This window comes from Oryx dammah, unplaced genomic scaffold (assembly GCF_014754425.2).
Source record: "Oryx dammah isolate SB20612 unplaced genomic scaffold, SCBI_Odam_1.1 HiC_scaffold_1, whole genome shotgun sequence".
Classification (NCBI taxonomy): Eukaryota; Metazoa; Chordata; class Mammalia; order Artiodactyla; family Bovidae; genus Oryx; species Oryx dammah.
The window spans coordinates 58520144-58543612 of NW_024070185.1; the positions used below are offsets into that span (position 1 = coordinate 58520144).

Below are 23469 nucleotides of genomic sequence, written 5' to 3' on the forward strand. Positions count from 1 at the left end.
GAAAGCCCTTAGAAGGTCTTCAGTTCAGTTCAGTCGCTCAGTCGTGTCCGACTCTTTGCAACCCCATGAACTGCAGCACTCCAGGCCTCCCTGTCCATCACCAACTCCCGAAGTTTACCCAAACTCATGTCCATTGAGTCAGTGATGCCATCTAACCATCTCATCCTCTGTCGTCCCCTTCTCCTCCTGCCTTCAATCTTTCCCAACATCAAGGTCTTTTCAAATGAGTCAGCTCTTCGCATCAGGTGGCCAAAATATTGGAGCTTCAGCTTCAACCTCAGTCCTTCCAATGAACACCCAGGACTGATTTCCTTTAGGATGGACTGGTTGGATCTCCTTGCAGTCCAAGGGACTCTCAAGAGTCTTCTCCAACACCACAGTTCAAAAGCATCAATTCTTCTGTGCTTAGCTTTCTTTATAGTCCAACTCTCACATCCATACATGACTACTGGAAAAACCATAGCGCTGACTAGACAGACCTTAGTCCAATCAAAATCTGTAATAAATCAAGCATGAGATAGCAAGTTCTTCGATAAGAAGAGTGAAACCTATCAGGAAGGGACAGTTGGAAGGAGACTTCAGTGAACTTAATTACTAAGCTTGTTGACAGATTGGACATGGGAGATAAAGGTAGAAAGGAATTTTAGGAATAGTTTTGAAGTGTTGGCTTTGAAATGTCCAGAGTTCTGTGGTTTTGGACTTGATGTATATCCTTGGTATGGTAATATATCTGAAGAGAGCTCATAACATTTTAAATAAACTGTCACTGACAGTGGAGGCTCTAGTTTTCTAGTCTGCCTTACTCTTATGAATGTGAATGGATGTCGCTGAGTTGTGTCTGACTCTTTGCGACCCCGTGGACTGTAGCCTAGCAGGCTTCTCCAAGAATCCATGGGATTCTCCAAGCAAGAATACTGGAGTGGGTTACCATTTCCTTCTCCAGGGGATCTTCCCGACCCAGGGATCGAACCCAGGTCTCCCGCATTGAAGGCAGATGCTTTAACCTCTGAGCCATTGGTTATTCATTTGTCAAGTATGTGAACCTGAAGACATTCGAAGCTCTAGGGAGGTGGGAAACATTAGCCTGTTCATTAAAATTGTCAGTTTGATACTCGTTTGATATGTGAATGCCCAACATGAGGATGTTACTGGTTTTCTAATAAGCTTTTAGCATACTTGAAGGTTTTTCTGTAACACGTGTGGCCAGTGTCTTTTCTCGCTTTGCTTCCTCTCTAATGTCCTGTGATAAATGGTACCCTCAACCTTGCTCATGTTGCACGTTTTACACATGAACTGTGGAATCTCTTGATGTCTCTTTATTCCACTACTTGTGCTTCCATTTGCTTCTGAACAATCTATACTCTAGCTTTCACTCATTAAAATTTCTGTCATTAAAATTACAGTGACTTTTTCGTTTCTAAATTCAGTAGCACATTCTCAATTTTATTTTGATCACTCTTTAGCACTGCTACTTGTTAACCACTCACTCCTTTCTTGAAAACTTGTTTTCCTGACTTCAGGGACCTCATTGTCATGGTTTTCTTCCTTTCCAGTTTCTTTGCAGGCTCCTTTGTGGACTCTTCCTTTTTTTAAAATTCAGATTTATTAATGTATAATTCACATATAATAAAATTCTCCCGTTTAGTGTACAATCTTATGAGTTTTTTCAAACACATACAGTTATGTAACCATAACCACAGTCAAGGTATAGAGCAGTTCCATCAACCCAAAAAATTCCCTTAACCTCTTTACAGTCAGCCTCTCCCATTCTTGGCCCATGACAACCACTAATCTGTTTTCTGTCTCTATAGTTTTGCCTTTTCCAGAAAGTTATTTAAGTGGAATTATATAGTGTGTAGCTTTGGGTCTGGCTTGTTTCACTTATTGTAATTCATTTGGAATTCATTTATGTGTGTCATTAGTTTATTCCTTTTTATTCCTGAGTAGTATTCTGCTGTATGGGTGTACTGTGGTTTATTTATTCATCAGTTGAAGGACACTTGTTTCCAGTTTTTAGTGAATATGAATTAAGCAGCTGTAAACATTTGTATATAGGATTTTTTCTTTTTCTTGGGTAAATATATAGGAAGAGTACTGCTGGGTTGCATGGTGTGTGTCTAACTTCATAAGAAATGCCCAGATTATTTTCCAGGGTGGCCTACTATTTGGCATTCTTGCCAGCCACATGTGAGAGTTCTAGTTGTTCCACAGCCTCACCAATACTGTATTGTCAGTTCTTTTTTTTTTTTTTTTAATGTTTTTTAAAAAATGTGTCTATTCCATAGATTCCCTCTTCCCCTATATAGTTTTTTTCTTGTCCTATCCTCTCTACCTCATTGTTTTATTTACTTACATTTTAATTTTATCTATTCAGGTACAAATATTTGTGGAGCTTCTGCTTTGTGCCAGACACTGTTTAGGCACTATGGATATAACAAGGGACAAAGAAAAGTTCCTGTAACTCATGGGATCTTGTGCTCTGAAAACATCCAAGTCTTTTGTTCCACATCTCTTTTCTCACCTATCCAGCTGTCTACCATTCATACTGATTTGAGATGTCTCATAGATACTACAGAGCCAATAAATGTATCTAACACTGAATTCATCATCTTTCAATCTTCCTCTCTTTTGTATTTCTTTTAATGAATGATGTCATATCCACCCAGTAACTCAAGATAAAAACCTGGGCAATATTATTTAGGCTTTATTTTCTCCACTTTCCACATTCAGTTACCTATTAAACCCTATTGACTTTACCTCCAACATATCTTATAAATGTATCTACTTCTCTCCACTCCCTCTACTATTTCCCTAGTTCAAGCCTTTGTCAGGTCAGTGCAATAGCCTCCTTACCAGCCTCCCTGTCTACCTGCTGTACCAACCTCTGGCCACACTGTACCACCATTCTCTTTCTAAAATGAGAAATCTGATCCTGTCTCTCCCCTGCTCAAAAGCTGTAATAGCTCTCTATTACCCTCCAAATAATTCTAAACTAGTAACATTACTAAATTTTTAAACATACATGTATTAATACTTAAGACTCACTTTGTTCAGGTTCTTTCATAACCCTGCAGAGTCTCATTCAGACATGCTAGAACTATCCTCAGTTTACTGAATGGGCCTTTGCATGTATAATTTTGGTTTCCTAGAACACTTCAGTCCTCCTTTTCTTGGTTCTTATGCCTGGTACAGCAGAGACATTGCTTTACCAACAAAGGTCCATACAGTCAAAGATATGGTTTTTCCAGTAGTCATGTATGGGTATGAATGTTGGACCATAAAGAAGGCTGAACACCGAAGAATTGATGCTTTTGAGCTGTGATGTTGGAGAAGACTCTTGAGAGTCCCTTGGACTGCAAGATCAAATTAGTCAGTTCTAAAGGAAATCAATCCTGAATATCTATTGGAAGGACTCATGAAGCTCCAATACTTTGGCCACCTGATGTAAAGAACTGACTCATTGGAAAAGACCCTGATGCTGGAAAAGATTGAAGGCAGGAGAAGGGGATGACTGAGAATGAGTTAGTTGGATGGCTTCACTGACTCAATGGACATGAGTTCATGAGTTTGAGCAAGCTCTGGGAGATGGTGAAAGACAGGGAAGCCTGGCCTGCTGCAGTCCATGGGGTTGCAAAGAGTCAGACATGACTGAGAGACTGAACAACAATGCCTAGTAAAATCTAATTCTCCACAGTAATAGTTCTGTTGGCTAGTGTGATGTTTTAGTGGTTTTGAGGGGTGGGAAGGAAACTTGGCCTAATTAAACTAGTGTTGTTTCTCTTACAATGGTACCAGGCTGAAGTGAGAATAGGGAACTGGATAGTCAGAGAACATAACTGTCATTTTCACGGTTTAGAGATGGACTCAGTAGATAGGATTGGGTCATTTGTTGGATTTATTCGCATAAGAAATATTTATTGAGCACCTACTATGTACTGCTGCTGACCATTTAAGAATGAGGCTATGCAATGCAAGAGAACCTTCTGTGAGCCCAGAGTTTCAGTGAGAAGCAGCCTGAAGCAATCTAAGTTGATAGGCATATTCAGAAGTTCCATATGATTATTTTTCAGTTTTCTTTGGAAAAGAAACACAGTACTTATCCTGTTGCAGTTGCTATGGCAACTACGCTATAGCCTGGGAGAATTTTTACCCCCACTTCATGGTTAGAAAGTTAAATTATTAAAATTTTTTAAATCACACACTAAACTGAGAAGAGACATAGGTGGTAGGAAGAAGGTAAGTACGTAAGAAGAAAATTGACCCTCAGTGTATAAACACCCTGTGTCACATGCATAGTCTCATTTCCTCAGGACTGGGAATTAATTCAGTAGTAAAACCAGCCTGTGTTGGCATCATTCAGTGCTTCCAGAATTTTGAGTCTTGTGGCAAGCAGTTAAGATAGCTGCACCCTCAGAACTCTGGGGACTTTTAAACCTAGACGTCATCAATCCCTTAGTGGACATTATAACTGTTGAAGCGTGCTGATCTTCCTGCTATCTATTAACATTTGTTAGGAACCTGTAAAGCAAGTGAAAACCTGGCAACATGACAAAACAAGAAATGTGAATTGCTTACCATTTTCCAGGGACCTGTGCTAAGTACCCTACTTGAATTTTCTCTTGTAATCCTTATAGAAACCAATGAGACTCATATTATTATCATTCTCATATTACAGATGAGGAAGCATCTATAATAACTTTTTCAAGATATACTAGTACATGGAAGAGCCAGAAGAATTTAACTTTGATTTCGATGTCCATATTCTTAACTATGAAGCCAATTTGTTCCTTGTTTCTTGGGATTGAGGCCCATTTTTAGTGATTTCTTTGTTGCATTTGAGTTGCCTCAAATTCAGCTTGGATGTGGGATAGGATTTACATTAATTAATATTGAATTTTTTAATCTGGAAAAATGTGTAGGAAATGTTTTCAGTTTTCTTTGGTTGAAGCTTCTGTGTTTTAATGGACTCTATTAAAAATTTATAGGAAATTCAGAAAAAAATGGCTATATCTGAGTGCCCTGCTACAGAGTTTTGTTACATATTAGAAGACTAGAGATTAATACCATCCTTTGGCTTTTTAATTTTCAATAGAAAGCAGAAAAATTAGATGTCATTGCTCCCGAATAAGGGAATTGCTGTGTTTCCCACGGTAACCAGGTCTGAGTTTCTTGTGGATTTGTTGTAGTAGGCTCAGGTTTGGTGAACATAGAGATAAGGAAGGGTTTCTTAGAAGCAGGTCAAATTTTTCTCATTTTGAATATGGAAGGATATATTAACTCCTCGGTGATGATGTTCTGAGAGACACCTAGGCCAGAAGGAGATTTAAAAGAGTACATACAGAAGCAGTAGTGTTTTATTCACTAGATAGTGAGATACAGAGAGCAACAGTACTTTGCAGACTTGTCTTATGCTCTATAGAAGGCAGATGCTGTCTATATGTTATGAAAAATAAATGGAATACAAGTAGGGTAGACTCAAGTCAGGTAGGTATATACTAATTGGTAAGATGGGAAATGATCTTTGAATTCGTCCTAAAATTGTTTCTGTCACTCTTCTTCTTTGTTATCACTTGTGATTTTCTTAGGTCACTGGACCTATTTGGGCTGGGGAGACCAACAGAGTACGTAAGAATTTGAATACCTTATAATTTTCTTAATGTTACCCTTTAACATACCCTCTGACTGAGGCTGGATATTCATGCATATAAGCATATATAATGCCAATCCCTCCTTTTCCCCTTCTTGAAGCCCAGGAGAGAATTTGCTGCTGTGGAAAGTTACATCCTTTCAGGCTGATTTCCTGAAGACTTTGTGTCTGTGCATGTGTATGCATGTTTGTGTATGTGTGTGTGTGAGTGTGAGAGAGACAGAGAGAGAGATGGAGAAATTTCAAAGTTTCAGTTATAATCCTGACAGGACCTCGTGATTTATCTTCCCCAGAGACAAGTGCCATCAGCCCCTCCTTTGGCCTTTTAGCTAAGGGGCACAATGACTAGCAGGAGAAATTTCATTCTAGGAGAGGTCATTGGTTTTGTGATGTGAACAAGAGGCTGGGGACATGATTTGACTTTCCTTGAAGCAGTCTAGCTAGGCTAGAGGCCACCTTTAATCTTGAGCTTAGAGAGTGGGCTCTCTCTAAGAACTTAAGAGAGTTCTTTCTAGCAAGAGTCACAGCCCTAGGCTGGCATGACTGGCTGTGTTACCTAGGCCAATGGGAGGTGGACAGGTTGATTGAGTTTCAGTGATTAGGTATCCAGTAGTTGCTAAGAGGGGCCAAATTTTGTTCTGTCACTATAATTTCTCATGGAGTATGTACTTCCTATGATTTGAATCCTGAGTATTTGCACCAGGAAACTATGCAAACGCAGCCTGAGAGAGCTCGGATTATTAAGGTTTTCGAGTAGAAAGAAGTAAGCCATGAAAAAAATGAAGTTTGAATTTTCATTCCTTCTCTGATAAAGTTTTGCCTATATTCTGGATTTAAAGATGGGGACTCAATCCAGGAGCACCACATACCGGAGAACCTCACTGTTCAATACATCATTCAGTTTTGTTTGAGTGCCTACTGTCTTCCTAGGCTCATCTCTGTCACAGCCTACTCTTCCATGTTTATTTCTGTCATTTCCCTTTCATGTCCTTTTATGTACTTGCTAAATGAGCTATAAAATGTTTCATAAAAATATATACATAGCCTTTAAAAATATATATGACCTTTTACATATATATATATATATATATATATATATATCCTTTCCCATCATTGGACCTTTACTTATGCCATTGCTTTTCTCCAGATTCTAGAAGGCATTTTCCCTCACCCACATCTTCACCTGTTAAAAACCCACCAGTCTTTCAGAGTCATAACTTCCTTAATGATTTCCCTGTTCATTTTAACAGGAAGTGATCCAACCTTCAACTCATATAGCATTTGGTTTATACTGTTCTCATGATAGATACTTCCTTGTATCTGTATCCATATTTTCTCTCTCCTATTAGACTGACTCTATAATCCAAGTCTTCTGTGTTGTTTAGCCTTGCAGCTGGTGGACACTCAATAAATATTTGAATGAGTAAAATTTCCCATCCTTTTAATTTCAAAGGGCTTTTCAACTTTTGCCCTCAGACTAGCTCACAAGTCCTCCATAAGCTGAATAACCAAACCTGTTCTCAGTGTCTCTTTCTCAGGGAAACCAGAAGTTTTCTGTTCTAGGTGAAATGGTTCTGTGCAGTAGCAGGTAGATCCAGTAAGAAATCATTGCTGGGACACTGAAAGCACGATGCTTTCACTCAAGTCTTTTCCGTAATTTCCCTTTTCAGTTTCTAATCAGCTTAGGTGGTGCCAAGATATTTCCTTTCTAAGAAAATTGGGGATGGTGTAGGGGCAGAAAAGCTGGCTTTTGCCCTTGACCACCCTTTTTTCTGCTCCTATTTGTCTCACCTCACTTCCTTGTATTGCCTTTCTCCAGTCTCCTATTTTTCATACCCTCTTTTCTTCTGCTCCCAGCTTTTTCTTTATTTGCCCTTTATTCCTTCAGCACAGAAATGTGTCAGACTTTAGGGGTGTTTTGGAATATCCCTCCCCTTAGTTTAGCAAAATAAATCCAATCATTATTAAGGAGTCATAGGTCAGATGCAGCGAGGAAGGGTCTCTCCACATAGTTTCTGGCTCAGGATACTGGGCTCCTAACTCTGGCTGAGCTACCCTCTCCTGGCCTCATAGTCAACAGGATTGTCTGTCACTGTGCTGCTTTGGAGACTCCCATCTTGAGTCTCTGGATGATATACTAATAGCACAATCTCCTGCCGGAGTTTAAGTAGACTTTTGGCTTTGTCTCCTTGGTTGCCTCTGGCCCCTCATCTGTATGCATGAATAATCCAGCACTGACTTCTTCACACTTACTCCTTCTGTGAGTTCAGAAAGAATACATCTGAATGGCATACTGGTTTTGCCCCTTGATCCTTTCTAGTCGACAGCACAACAGATGCATCAAGGTCTAAAACCAGTACCTCCAAAGTCTCTTTTCCCTAACGTGTAATCAGAGTGCTTTGTAAACAGTGTTTTCTCTCCCCATGTTTGACTGGTATTGTTCCTGACCATTTGAAGATTAGCCTTTCTCATACTGATTTTTTTCCCCCTGAAGTTCTTCTCACTTCCCTGTTCCTCTTGTTACCTTAAACTTAAGTGGGCAAAACTCATAAGATCTTATTACTCCTACTCCCAGCTGTAACCCCAAGCGATGTCTGGAACCCACATGTTCACATTCCCTGTCTTTTAGTGGGATTATCTACCAAGTTGTCTGATGTAGAAGCCAAGGGGCCATTTCCCTCTTACCTTCCGTTTGTCCCCAACTGTTATCATTTCTGTCTTTTTTCTGTCTCTAGTTCATTAACTCTCTTCTGTTTCCATTGTGTGGATATATCTTATCCTCCTACATGAGCTATTGTAAAAGCCTCATTTTGTGGTCATTAGGAGGCTTCTGCTGCCCACATTGCTACCAAGATTTTTTTTTAATTACTAAGATGAGTCCATCATCTGCTTAAAGTATCTACTTTTTGGGATGGTGAATGTTCCTTTTCCTTATTGTGAGCCAAATAGAAACTTGGCAAGAAAGAACATATGGGACCTTATTAATTATACACATATGGGTATCGTGTCAGAAATGGCTTCTGTGGAAAATAAACTACAAAACACTGTTAGGTTGAACTCCCTTTCCAAGCACAGTGTTGCATATTTTTATTTTTGCTTGGAGCAAGATTTGTAACTCTGGTCATTTTAGCTAACACCAAGAAAAAAATGGCAACCAGTCAGGTACTAACTGGAAAAGCGGAAATAAGTCTATGAAATTGTAGTCACTGCTATTAGATAAATTGGCTGCTTTGTCAGTAAGACCCCATTGGCAGTGAATGTGTTTTCCTCTTCTTCTGAGGAAATGGGGTGAAGGCTTGGGATGGGAATTCTGAGCCCAGGATATGGGTGCTCAATAGAAATTATTAGAAAAAACCAGTGTTGCAGCTAGACAGTAAGACTGCTGCTTTCTCGGCTGCATACAGAACTTGACTTCTAGGTCTTGACTTTTACCTTCTTGATTTCCTGTACCAGTTTTCAATGGTGGAGCTGCTTATTTGACTCAACAATGTATTTTTAAAGTCTGAAAACATTATGCTAACTTTAAACAAAAATTTCGCTTTTCCAAGAGATGAAGAAACTGTTTCTTCTCCTTTTGCCGCATTTTGATAATAGTGGAGCACCAGAATCTATTTAAGACATTTAAAAGCAGGTTTTCATTAGGGTTACGATAGCTTAGAGAAACAGAATTCCAGAAAATTCTGCATTGGGGAAGTGCCACTTGGAACTCCTCTGAGAATCAACACTAAAATTAAACCAATAGTCTTATCTTGTTAGAGAAGGAGAGAGACTTGTGGGTGTTGAGAGTTTTTTGCGTGACTTTAAGGTCACTACGCTCATGGGCAGCTCAGCTTGCTCTTGTTCTCAAGGCTCGGGCTTTTGGCTCCCTATGTTGTAAGCAGAAAAGCATTCTAGAGAACCAAATAAAGCTGGGATATTTTGATTGACTGTGCTTATTCCACAGCTTTTGAAGATCCTGACAGTGCCGTGGATGACCGAGATAGTGACTATCGCAGTGAGACCAGCAATAGCATCCCGCCTCCTTACCATACAACTGCCCAGCCCAACGCTTCTGTGCACCAGTTCCCAGTGCCTGTGCGATTGCCACAGCAGCTGCTGCTTCAGGGCAGTTCCCGGGACTCTTGCAATGACTCTGTGCAAAGTTATGACCTCGATTATCCAGAGCGGCGGGCCCTCAGGTGGGTGTTGGGAACAAAACGCTTTCTCTTCCTAGTATGCAGGTCCTAGGATGCAACTGACATCAAGGATTTGGGTACTTGAGGTGATAGAGGAACTATAGCAGTATGGTGGACCAACCTACAGCCATTTTATGTAGAATCTCAGTCTTTTTTTCCCCCTCTTCTTTATAAAATTCACATTTATGCCTGGGATGGTAGCTTAGTCATTAAGTTGTGTCCAACTCTTGTGATCCCATGGACTGTAGCCCACCAGCCTCCTCTGTCCATGGGATTTCCCAGGCAAGAATACTGGAGTGGGTTGCTATTTCCTTCTCTAGGGGATTTTCTGGACCCGGGGATCAAAGCCGGGTCTCCCACATTGCAGGCAGGTTCTTTACCTTGAGCCACCAGGGAAGCCCACATTTATGCATATCCATCAGTAAGAGTTTTTCTTTATTATTAGCAGGTGAGGGCAGACACGCGTGGGGTAGATGGCTGAAAAAATCCTGCTCACCTCTCTCCCCGGCCCAGTGACTTTGATATACCTTTCATTAAGATTTTAAAAAAAAATCACAGATGTTAAATGCTTGGGTAATTCATCCTACCTAAACATTTCCCTGGGAATATCAGAAGAAAACCAATATCATCTCACTATAGCAGATTCAGTACTTTTGCTGGAACTTTAAAAAAAAAAAGCTTTTTATTAATTTCTTAAATACATAAAACATTTAATGTAAAAGTATGTTGCTGCTGTAAGCTGCTAAGTCGCTTCAGTCGTGTCCAACTCTGTGCGACCCCACAGACGGCAACCTAAGTATGTTAAGGTACAATATAATACACAGCAAAGAATTACCCACCCACACCTGTTTGTCTTCCTCTATTGCCTCCTCTTCTTGCCTCCTAGTTCTCTACCACCCTTGTTTCTTATGCGCACTTCCATAGACCATTGTCATGTACTTAAAAGCATAAAAGCAAATACATACATATATGCTCCCTACTCTTCCCCCAAATTAAAAAAAATCATACTTAAAATTTAGAGAGATAATACATACTTCTCATATATTCACATAGCCTAGATTCATTAGTTGTATTAACATTCTGTCATGTTTACTTTGTCTCATTCTCTCTAATATATATTCATATACACATACATTTTTTTGTTTTTTGGCCATGCCTTTCAACTTGTGGGATCTTAGCTCCCCGACCAGGGATTGAACCCATGTGCTTGGTAGTGAAAGCATTGAGTCCTAACCGCTGGACTGCCAGGGAAGTACCACACATACATTTTCTTTTTTCCTGAACCATTTGAAAGTAAGTTGCAGATACCAAGTTACTTTACCAGGAGGTACTTCAGCGTATAACTCCCAAGAAAAAGGACTTTCTTTTACATAACCATAATATTATGATCACACTCAAAGAAATGCAAAGATACAATATTATTTAACATCTAGACCATATTTAAATTTTTTCAGTTGTCCCAATAATGTTCTTTATGTTGCTGCTGCTGCTAAGTTGCTTTAGTCATGTCCAATTCTGTGCGATCCCATAGATAGCAGCCCACCATGCTCCTCTGTCCCTGGGATTCTCCAGGCAAGAATACTGGAGTGGGTTGCCATTTCCTTCTCCAATGCATGAAAGTGAAAAGTGAAAGTTAAATCGCTCAGTCGTCTACGACTCTTAGCGACCCTATGGACTGTAGCCTACCAGGCTCCTCTGTCCATGTGATTTCCCAGGCAGGAGTACTGGAGTGGGTTGCTATTTCCTTCTCCTATATATATATTTTTTTTCTTCTTTTTTTTCTTTTTGATGCAGGATCCAATTAAAGAGTGTGGTGCCTTACATGTGATTTCCCTATTTCTGTAATCTCCTATAATCTCACAAAATTCCCTTACTTTTTTATTTTTAATCTTTTGAGACACTAACACTTTTTGAAGAGTCCAAACCAGTTTTGAGAATGCCTCTTAATTTAGTTTGGTCTGATTGTTTTTTCAAGTTTATAATCAGGTTAAATATGTTTGACATAAACACTACATAGACGTTTCCTTCACAGTGCATCAGCAGTCACATTTTACGTTGTCTCATTATTGTTGACATTTAATTTGATTTCTGGGTTAATCTGGTATGTATACCAGATTTCTCTAATGTAAAGTTACCTTTCTTCTTTGTAATTGTGGATCTCTGGGATGATACCTGAGATTGTGAATATATTCTTTTTTTTCAACAACCATTTATCTATTGATTTTAGCATCCATTGATAATTGTTTCCTGAATCAAGATTTCACTGGTTGGAGGTTAGTTTTTTGAAAAACCACTCCAATTTAGCTCATAATTTTGGTTGCTAAAATTGACTATATTATAGGATGATCTGAGAGTTTTCCCCACCATTTCAAACTGGTGAGTAAATATTCGGAAACTCAGATGGTCATATACCTGCTAGACAACATCCTAACTCTGTTTACTGTCATCTCTGAGAGTATTTTCAGTAAAATTTTATCATGTAGAATTCTTACTGTTCACAGTTGAATTCTGAAAAGAAGTGTGGCAGGAATCCTACTGAAGTTGGTCCCTACTTCTTGCTGGTTTATTAATTGCTTATTTTATTCATTTGGTTTTAGTTATTTATATTTTCTTTAAGAAAAAAACAATAGCAAAAAAAAATTGTTTTGGCTCTCTTTCCCCTCTGTATTAAGAGTTGAGTGTGCAGGCCAGCAATAATAATGGCACATCAACTTGAATTATGACTGCAGTTGCCCAGAAGAATATGTAGTTTACCTGATCATTACCTTGTTATCACTGCTGTAGTAACACTTGGAAGAGCATTAGTGCTGTGCTTTAAGTTGTAAATTTTTTTCCTAAAATTTTTCTTTAATTGATCACATATAAATTTGATTAGTTTTCTGTATCAGTATATGAAATGAGATTAAAGAGTAAATATTTTAGCATCTCCAGCAAAGGAGACGTTAACATGATTTTTAAGTAAACTTGTATTACAGCCATTTTTAACTTAAATTTTTGACTTGATTTTTCTTTAAAAATTTTTTGAAGAAATTGTACCACTAGTTTGGTTTTTAAACTTCTATTACTGTAAATACTAAGTTCTTGGAAATAGTCTAAGATCTTAAGTTAGAGCTTTTAAGGAAGAATTTAAAATCCTTGATTGAACCAACAGTTTGTAGTACCTTCCAGTAAATTAGAAATGTAAAAATAAATAGTTTCTATTGCCACAGCCATGGCTATTGACTGATGTATGTTGCAATGATAAAGACTTCTTCTAGGATGGAGTTAATTAGTTTGACTTTTTGAGAATATCTAAGAGTAATGAAACTGCATATTTTATGTGTGTGTGTGTATATATATATATATACACACACTCACATATATATGTATGTATAAATTGGTTTCCCTTACTCAACCAAATAATGGGAATAACCAGAATAATGGGAAATGTATGTATATTATGTAAAAATGCATAATTGGGGGTTTGACAATGGTGTTGGACTTTGTGAGCTATTAAGCATATCTCTAGTGTTGAGGGGTGTCAAAAAAATATCTGTCTCACTCTTGATGGCTCTTTAGTGGCTAAGTGACACTTTGATGTTGTTTGTTTCCTAAATAAATGCTATCAGATGTTAGATCTATAGAAGAACACATTGAGCTGACAAACTCCTAGTCTGCAGGCCTTCTCTACACCCTCACCTCGGTACACAGGAAATAGGCAGTCTTTAACTTTAGTGAAGGAAAGGTCGGCTGTCTTCTGTATTCACTGACTGAAGTTGAACCTGTAGCTTCTGATTCTGTAATCAGTATGCAAAATATGTTCGTTTCACCGTGATCCTCAATGCATATAGCCTTTAGGTTTCACAAATGACAAATTTTGATACTTTAAATAATTTTCTCTTTTTGGTACTGTGACAAGGTTTGACTTATGGTAGTCAAAAAGTTTTATTATATTTTATACATATTTTTCTTTTTAAAAGTAGTATGTTTGACCATATTCTTGGCTATACTGCCTAAAATACAACCTTCAGCAAGTTAACAGCTTGGTGGCTTCTCAGACTCAAATTCATCAGCAAATTTAGATTTCTTGATATCCTTTGATATATGTTCATGGGATATGTAACAGTTCTAAACTTTGGCATTATTAATACGTTCTAAATATTGATGGAACATATTCTTATTATTTGCTTATTTCTTTCTTAGAACACAATAGGATCCTAAGTAGTTAACAGTAGCAAGTGAAGTATTTTAAAGTTGTTATAGGTAGTCTTTCTCTGATGTGGAAAAAACTTTTTGACTATGTTGTTATAATGCTGAATTAAGAATGTATGGATTTCCTTATATCTTTTCAGTCTGAATGGTTTTTATTAGACAGATAATTTTACTAATTTTAGTTTTCTCATTGAATATACACTAAATCTTACAATTTTTTTTTCTTTTCCCTGTTTCTCCTTTTTTTTCCTTGCCTTACTGTTCCTCCATTTTTCTCTTTACATCAGACAAGGCTTTCAGGCTCAAAATGACAAAATTAGAATTATTTCATCTTTCTCTGATGTTGACTATGAAGAGCAAGAATGTATATATGAGGAGGTAGAGGGGGAAATGTCTCAAGAGTTTCTAGAAGACAGTAACATAAACTTAAAGGAAGCAGAGGTAAAAGAAGTGAGAACTCTTTTGAAAAATGATAAATATTACAACCAACAAATACAACCAAAGTACAAGAATTCAAAAAGGGCACCATCTCAAAGCCAAGAATTCTCTGCTGCCTTTAATTATGACGTTAAGTTTGAAATGCCTGCTTTCTCCAGATATCCTCAGAAATATGATACAATAGATAGGAGAAGGAAGAAAACACCCTTGTATAGTCATTTTGAAGACAGTGAAAGAAGACAATATGATGATAAATCAGGAACTAAGACTAACTTCAAAAGTACATATCCTAACACTGGAAATTGTGACTTTTGCCACATTGAAAAAAAGGAACAAAACTTCACAGTTTTGCATCCCTACAAAAATGGATTTGTGGTTAAGAGTGGCAAATGGGCCACTGACTTAGAAAATCATGATTTTGGTCTTCCTGGTTGTTTTAAGAACTATGAAAAGTCATCTGATTTAAACCAGCATGTTACTAATTTCACTCCATTAGATATTCTTGAAGATTCTACCAGCAGTACTTCTGATGAACTTCTGGGTTCTCCTGTTTCTGATAAGCAGGAAGGTTTACTCTCACCAACATGTCATCCATCCAATGTCCATCATATTGAAGGTTTTCCAGAAGAATATTATAGAGCAAATCCTTCATTCCCATCCCAAAGGATGAGTTGTGATACAGACACACTTAGAGATGTGTCTGGGTGCCCCATGGAAGAGATGATCTCTTCCTGTGTTGAGGAATCCAAGGAGGACTATGTTGATACAATGGATGAGCTTCAGTGTTTGGTAGAAACAGTGTCAGAATATTTAGCAGAGAAGGAAGAGGAGATTAATAAATTTGGTTCCCTTTCAGAAACTAAAAAAACACTTAAACATAATAGTACTATTAATAATGCAGAAAAGAAAATCCCTGAGGATCAAATACCATCTTCAAACCTTGTCAAGAACGATAAGGACAAGGCCATCTCTTTCCCTGAGCTGAATGGAGTGAAATGTGCTGTTGGTTCTTTATTTAGTTCACTCTCAGAAAAGGTGGGTTCAGGCACAAAGCATCTAACAACCTCTGTGGAAAAGCTGGTTCATTTAGTTCCAGAGAAAACAGAAACTCTCAATCAAACAGAGGTGAGTAATTCACCATTTAGACCCAGAGCCAGGTCAGTATCAGAGAATGATCTTTCCATACGATCTCTGTCTCCGATATCTTCTCAAACAGTTGACAATAAGGACTTTTGCAAAGTGGACAGAACTTCTGAAAATGAGCACAAGGACAGTACAACTGGAAATCTAAACTCTCAGGATCCAACGGAAACTATTGGAAGGGACTCGGCTCCACAGAGTCAGAGTTCAGTTATAAAGTCTGTTTTCAGCATGCTAAATCCATTAAAGATTTTTTCGGAAAAGGATGAAACCAAAAATGATGATGACCAGAGCAAGTCAACAAGAAAGGAAAACTTTGTTGCATGTGATTTGGGGTCAAATCAAAGGGAAGATACCCTTGGCAATGACAGTAGCATTGTCACTTTAAATAGGAGTGATGGAGAAACTCCCCACCACCAAATGCCCCTAAGTGAGGATTTGTTGTCTTCTAACTCAGCCTTTGAACCTTCTAACTCAGCTCTTTCTGCAAGTAGGAAAGATGATGTTGCGAATCTATTGGAAAGAGAACCCGGTACAGATCTGTCTGTATTACCAGAGCAACCAAAAATATGTGTCAAGGATACTTTGGAACATCCCTGTGTAGCTGGGAGTAGAACTGTAAATAAAGAGGCATCTTCAGAGCCATTAGAGGGGAAGAAAATTACCGGTGATGATTTCCTGGAGCCACTCAGAAAATCTTTTAGCCAGTTTTTGCTCTCTTCCCCTGAGACCTGTTCAAAGGAGACTTTGTCAGACTCTGTGAAAATTCACCAGTTGGAAGAAGATGGATGGGAAAGGGACCCTAAGAAAGATGGATGTTCCTTTTCCTTTAGTGGAAAATTACACATTCCATTTCTCAAAGCTCTTAGTCATTCTGAAAAGAAGCAGGATTTAAAAGAGAAAGGAAGCGTGTTCCCTTTGTTTAAATTTTCTTTCACTGACAGTCATAAAACTGTCAATGACCAGAGTTTTCGTGGCTCAGCAGTAACCACTGATGAAGAGGTCCAAAGAAACTGCCATGCAAATGCCAAACTTAGTTCAATAAAATCTAATTCAGTTCCAGATATTCATAGTAATCTAAGGAAATTTGGTGATATAAAGACATCTAATGAGAGTGACCAAATAAATACTTCTGAAGATGCCACACTTACTAAAATAAAGTGTGATTCGGCTCCAAATATTAATAGTAATCTTGGGAAATTTGGGAGTATAGAGGAATTAAACTCAAGTAACCACACAGCAGTAGAGAACTGTGAGAGAGATACCTTAAACATTCCTGGAGATGTGTCCAAAGAACATATACCTTCAGATTCTTTAGAAGAAAGTAAGGCTCTTACACAAGTGACATCCTTAACAGTACCAGACTCTTCATTAGCATTTCGTTCTACCATTTCAAAACCCACCTCGGTTAATGAAATGAGTGATGCCAAACTTGTAGACAAAGCTTCTGAGAAAAGAACCCAAGGAGGACTCTTTTCTAGCCTGTTTAACAAGTTTTCTTCTTTAGAAAACTTGTCTAATCAACAAGAATTAAACATGAAAAAAGATGACTCTCCTCACAGGAGTAATACCCCAAGCTTATTCTCTGGAATATTTAACTTGATATCCAGTAGCAGTATGACTGATTCTAAACCAGATGAAGCAAAGTTTATGTCTTTAGGTGACCTAAAAGGTTTGAATGGAACTAAACGTTTATCCTCGGATGAGATCCCTGTTACTTCATGTGTGATTTCTGAAAACCAGAGGAATCATGAAACACAAGAAACTTCTGGCTTTATAAAAAGATGCTTGACTTTACCTAAAGAAGACATTCCATTATCTGATGCTGGGGTTGACGATCATTCCTCTCCTATGTGGAAAAACCAGCAAAGTGAAAAGAATTGCCCTTCTTCTGCAAACAGTGTACTTCACTGCACTCCAGTTGCACAGCAGGACCTATCAGAGAAATCTTTGCCTATGAGGCAAATACCACATCATGTTCTTGAGGCAAAACTACATGAAAATTCTAACAAGTCAACTTCACCTATACTAAATACTAATATTCTTAGTCATTCAAACCACTATCAGTCTTTTGAAGACATGGACAGTCCTTTCTCTTATGACTGGGATTCTGATATAAAAGATTTCTCAGAGAATTCCAGAAAAATTCAGCCAGTATATTATGTGTTGAATCAAAATACATTTCCATCAACCGATGTTTTCTTATGGCCTGACTCAGAAAACTCAGCAATAAATTTTTGCCAAAAGGATCAAAATGCAAATATCTTGGAGAGGAGAACAAATCCAAACAGTGTCATTTGGTGTGACTTACCATATGAATCATTCAACCAGTTAGCATTTAATGAAGATTACTTATTAAGAGGTGATATGTGGGCAGCTAACTCATTATATGGAAGTTCTTGGTATTTTCCAATTAATGAGACTAAGAATTCACTAGAAGAATTACCCATTGACTTAAGTTGTTCTTCAGGTTATGAGAAGAGTACATGCCCCATAGTTGATGTAGATTCATCAAGAATGGATGAAAACTTTATTTTTACAAGTGTTGGTTATGAATATCAGGAGTGGTTGTCATGTCTTGAAAATGGAATGTGGTGGCCATCAGAGGATGGTGATTATGGATATTTTATGTTCCATGATGGCCAATATATCTATTTTTTCCTTACTGATTCTACTGGGCAGTATGCATATTTATTTATACCTGATTTTTCTTATGAAGAGTACTTGAATTGTGACTTACAAAATGTGACAAATGATCTGTCAAGTATTATGGTGGATGATTGTACTGTTTCTGCTTACAGTTTTAAAGTACTTGACAAGGAAGATGAATTACTGTGGTATGTTGAAGAGGAACCAAATGATGACCCACTTGATTTATCTGTAGTTTTGCCAAGAAGTGAGGGACCAGTGTATCTAAATTTAGGAACCTTTTCACAAGTACTTGAGTCAAATTATGACCAAAGGAATCAACCATTAGATTTTTCAGGCTATAATCCTCAAATGTCTGAAGGAAATTTTGTAGCTTTTAAAGAAAGGCCATGTGGTTCTGAAGACTCTGAATGTATATTGGATCTCAGAAATCAGCCCCAAACTATTGGTAATCATGTCTTAAATAAAAATGAAATTATAAAGGGAGGTAAACATCAGCCTCTCTCTAAGGATTCATCAGTTAACCTTTCTAGTTTCCATTGGATCCAGTCTTGTTCTGAAGAAGCTTCCTCTTCAGAAGATAAGACTAATACATTTCCTAAAAATAAGACTAACATCCCACAGCAAACAGAAGAGATGTCATCATTGAACAAAGTGACTTCGTTATTTTCTGCTTTGGGTGCTTCAATTGGAAATACTTTGAATTTTGATAAGAGTGAAACCTTAAAGTCATCAGCCACAGAGAAAAGAGATCAGCAGTCAAACTTAGCAGAGGTAACAAATGACAGTCTTCAGTTGTTAATCTCAAGTAAGCAACTAGAGAGTAACTCTCAAAATGAGGAAGAAAGTCTTCTCAAGAAGGATTTAGAGAGACAAATGGTGTCCAGTGTTCAGCAACTAGAATTGACTAAAAATATGAAGAAAGAATCCCCTTTAAATAAAAGCATGCGTGTGAAAAAGCAAAGTTTGTTAAAACCTGTTTTTCAGGTAAGCCAAACAACTCCTCAGGATAATTCAGATATAGAAGATGACAAGATGATTACAGCTGACTCTGTTTCAGTTTCCCATGTATCACAGTTTAATAGGGATGAACACAAGAACTATAAGCCTCCCCAGGACCAATCTTCCAAAGAGTCTGAGAGAACTTTATTTAAAAGCGCGCTGAAACTCTTTGGCCGGGAAGAAGACCCTTCAGTAAGTGCAGCGGCAAATGAGAAGCAGTCATCTGGATTTCTGAACCTGTTTAAAACCCAAGTAAATAAAGAAGGCTCACCAAGTTTAGAAAAGAATAATGATAAAAATAGAAAGATATCATCTCAGGAAAAGAGTGAATCTCCTGCTGTTTCAAATTTTTTTGGTACTCTAGGGGATTTCTTTAAAAGCAGTATGTCTCCTATACAAACAACGGAAAATGTGGCTGTTTCTTCAGTGACTAATAAGGAAGAGGTCAAGTCTAGTCCTAATGCCACACATCTAGCTAGACAGGATATTGGGAACTTTCCTGCTGCACCAGTTTCCTCTAAAGGGAAAGTTCGAGTTAGAGGTCTGAACAAGCAGACTACCATTGATGACAGTGAGCTAAAGGAACCAGCAATTAAGGACATCAAGGGTGATCATTTGACTGAAGAAGAGGTACCCTCCAGAAACCACCTAACCTACAAGTCACCAAATTCATCTTTCTCAACAGGTTTCAAATACTCTACCAAAGATTCTTCAGTAGAAACCAGTAGGAGGTCTATAGTGACAGAAGTCCCAAGAAGTGATAAAATATCTTTAGATATTCCTAGCAGAAGAAATTCAAATGAACAAGATCAGTTTTCTGACAAAGACCACAGTTTTTCAACTGCCACAACATCTCCCTCCCAACCAGAATTGCCAACAAGAAAGAGTATATTTTCTTTCCTGACTGGATCTGAAAAATCTGAGAACAGAGCCTCTGCTGCTCTACCCAGAACCAAATCTCAAGCAGAAGGGCTATTCACACTTCCTTCCTTTTTCCCCACTGCTAACTCAGGCAGCAAGAAGGATGCCTCTCCTAAAAGCTCTTTCAGTTTCTTCAACTTGTCTTTTTTGGATGAAAAACAGCAGAGTCCTGGGAAAAAACAGAGCCTTTCAACTACTGCTCCAGTGACTTCCCAGCCCTGTAAGAAGCCAAGCGTTTTTTTGGACATGAGTGGTACAATAACTAAAGAAGGTTCTAATGGCAATGGAGATAACATGGTCCAGGAAGTAGTTCATGAACAGCAAATGGCTTTTTGTGTTTCCATTAGCAACACCACTGAGATTATCTCCCTTGCAGATGAGCTCAATGTAGAGGAGAATGATCCAGGGAAACTAGGTTCCAGTAATGGACCAAGGACATCTTCAGATTTCCAGATAAATCAATCACAAAAAGACATTGTTCCTCATTCACCAGGATTTCAGGCACAGACTGAAACACTGCTCATTGGTCCGGAGACCCTTGAGATATCCACCCACGAAGAAGCTTTTATACAAGACGCATCCATGAGTGACTCACTGGCCAGCTCTTTTTCCCATGATAGCCATTTGGTTGAAAAGCTCAACAATTTAGACACTTGTACTAACTCCCACCAAAATGAAAGATTTACTAGTGATCCGTTGAATTTGCCATTAGAAAAGGCCCCTGATGAGATCTTAACAAAGATCCTGGAGCCAACTTCTTCCTCTGTGGAGCCAGGAGGTACATGGCACCTCCAGAGTCCAGGTGCAGATAAAGAGGAAGACAAATCAGTGTTGGACTCTTCAGTAGAAATGCTTTCGGGGTTTGTGACCAAAGTGAAATCTTTCTCTGGGTCCTTAATTGAACCTCCCAAAACATTCTCCGGACTTTTCTCTTCTCCTAAACCTACAAAGAAAAATTCTTTTTTCTCTCTTTCTTCTGGTACATCATCTCAGCCTCTCAAAGGTGAGTTATTTGGAATTTTCAAAAGTCCCAAACCAGAGACATGCAAACAAGAGTCATCTGTTGCAGCTACTGCATTGCTTCAAAATGGTAGTCTCGGAGATACTGTAGGGTCAATACCTCCAGAAAATTTATGTAAAGAAGTTACCTTGGGAGCACTCAATTCAGAATCTATGGTCAGTGACTGTGGAATGACAGTGGTTAGTGCAGAGTCAGACTTGGAGACCTTGACAGATGATCCTAAATTAACAACTGAAATGGAAAACAATAATATTCCAGACAATATTCCAGAACCGCAACATTCTGAAACAATTGAGGGTGCATCTTCTGTCTCAGGGGATGATACTGGGCAAGGAGTATTGTCTCTGAGCGATGAAGGAGACATGGGGATGCTGCAGGCTCCAGACACAGAGGCATCATTGGAAGCAGAGCATATCCCATTGCCAGTGCAGTTGCATCCAGATCCTACCTGGATTGCCAAAGAGCTTCCTCCTCCAGTTCAGCCACCTCTTCCTCTTGAGCCAGAGCCAGATATGCAATCCATCCCCACAAACCAAGACTTCTTAGAGCTACAGGCAGCCAGTTCACTAGAAACAGCGCTCTTCAGTGAGGCAAGTGTCAGCCAGAGTGCCACACCGGAAACCCAAGGGTACATTTCTCACCCTCCACTGGAGGAACCTGTGCTTTGTGCCAAGGAACATTGTGAGATACTTGATGCCCAGAAAGACTCACCTGCAGTCCCTCAGGAAATGGAGCAGCCAATCCCAAACGTGACCAGTTGGCCAAAGCTCCATTTCCCATCTTCTGCTGCTGACTATGGGAAATCACTGAGCTCCTTCTTTTCCTTACCTTCCTCCACTGGCAGTAGAGCAGCAGAGACTGGTTTAATGTCCAGTTTTAAGAAGTTGTCAACTCTCTTTGAGGGAGGTAGTGAGGGGAACGGGAGTAGTGTAGTGGCAAGTGATTCAAAACTAAGGTTTGGAAAGAAGCTAGATCTTTCATTTCCATGGCCGAAAGAGAACAAAGCGGACTCTGAACAAATGCCTGCAGAATCCTCCTCTCCAGGTTTGGTTATAAGCAGTGATCAAGACCTTAAATCTGGTGAGACTGACAAAACTTTGGAGTCTTTTCAAATGTCTGGGGCCTGTGCTGAGCCAGCTAAGGCTCAGCCCTCTGGGACCTCCAAGCAGCTGGGGGCTGGGCAACGTGTATGTACTCAGGAGCTTTCAAGGCCTGGAGAAGTGGAAAACCAGCAAGAAATCCCAGCATCTGGAGAAGACAAGGATACCAAAGATATCTGTCCTTCAGAGAATCATGAGGAAGAACACTGCACTGCCTCTGAGCTACTTCAACCAGAAACACATGAAGAGGAGGCAGAGCCAGCTAGCACTGGCTCTGTTTCAAATGTACAGCAGCCAGTTACTCTGATGGACATCAAGGAACCAAAGACCAGCAAAAGGCCTGTTCTCAACTAAAGCATCATAAATGATTTTAAGGAATTGACCATTTATGATGCAATGACTTAGTGGTAGCTTAACCATAGCCTGCTTTTTATCCTCCTTGTGTCTTTCCCAGCACCTGAGCTTCATGTTAGGCATTAAGTAACAAGAAATAATATGTGGATATTGTCATCTCTTCTCTCTACCAAATATAATTCACTTATTGGAACAATGTGCTTCCTGCTTAAAGAAAGGCTAAATTCTGGGATTTACTTACTCTGGCTTGCTCTGCCTTGAATAATGTCGAAGGGAGAAGGGAGGGCAAGAAGAGGCAGCAAGTCATTGAGTGGCATATATTATTAATAATTATAGCCATGTGATAGGCTTGAATGCTACCTTGGGCCTTGAACACCTATATCTGTAATAGCTGGGAGAGATCTACTTTGCTTTGCTTTTCTAAGTCTTCTAAGATGCTTTCTCCAGTGGCAATGAGATTACTAAGTAGAATATAAAATGCAAAGGATGGCTTGGAATAATCTATACTGTATATCCTATTCCATATGGATTTGCCTAGCTTCTTCCAGTTTCTGAGTTTTATCACCCATGAGACTGGTGTTTGTTAGTTGTTTTTGGTAGTCTTCCAGGAGCTCAGGGCTGTCATTTGCTGTGGAGCATTGTGCTCTATGGTGGAGCAGTGTACAGGGTCCAGCTGCAAGTTCAGTTCAGTTGCTCAGTCGTGTCCGACTCTTTGCGACCCCATGAATCGCAAAGCGTACTATTATTTCCCCTAAGAAGAAGCACCATACAGGACAGTTTAAGAGTGCTGCCTTGAACACTGGCCCAAAGCAGTCCAAAGAAGTTGGTCAA

The 23469-nt window shown here is 38.9% G+C and overlaps 1 protein-coding gene across 2 annotated transcripts in view; it reads left to right on the plus strand.

Annotated features, from left to right (window-relative positions):
- The window catches only part of UNC13B (unc-13 homolog B), a 219736-nt gene that overhangs the window by 105420 nt on the left and 90847 nt on the right, over window positions 1-23469 (plus strand). Inside the window, exons 8-9 of one of the 2 annotated variants that reach the window (XM_040261120.1) lie at window positions 9591-9825; window positions 14610-22622. In XM_040261120.1, coding sequence (XP_040117054.1) covers window positions 9591-9825; window positions 14610-22622 — 8248 coding nt within the window. The remainder of the gene's footprint in view (window positions 1-9590; window positions 9826-14609; window positions 22623-23469) is intronic. The other variant, XM_040261039.1, reaches the window with a different exon arrangement.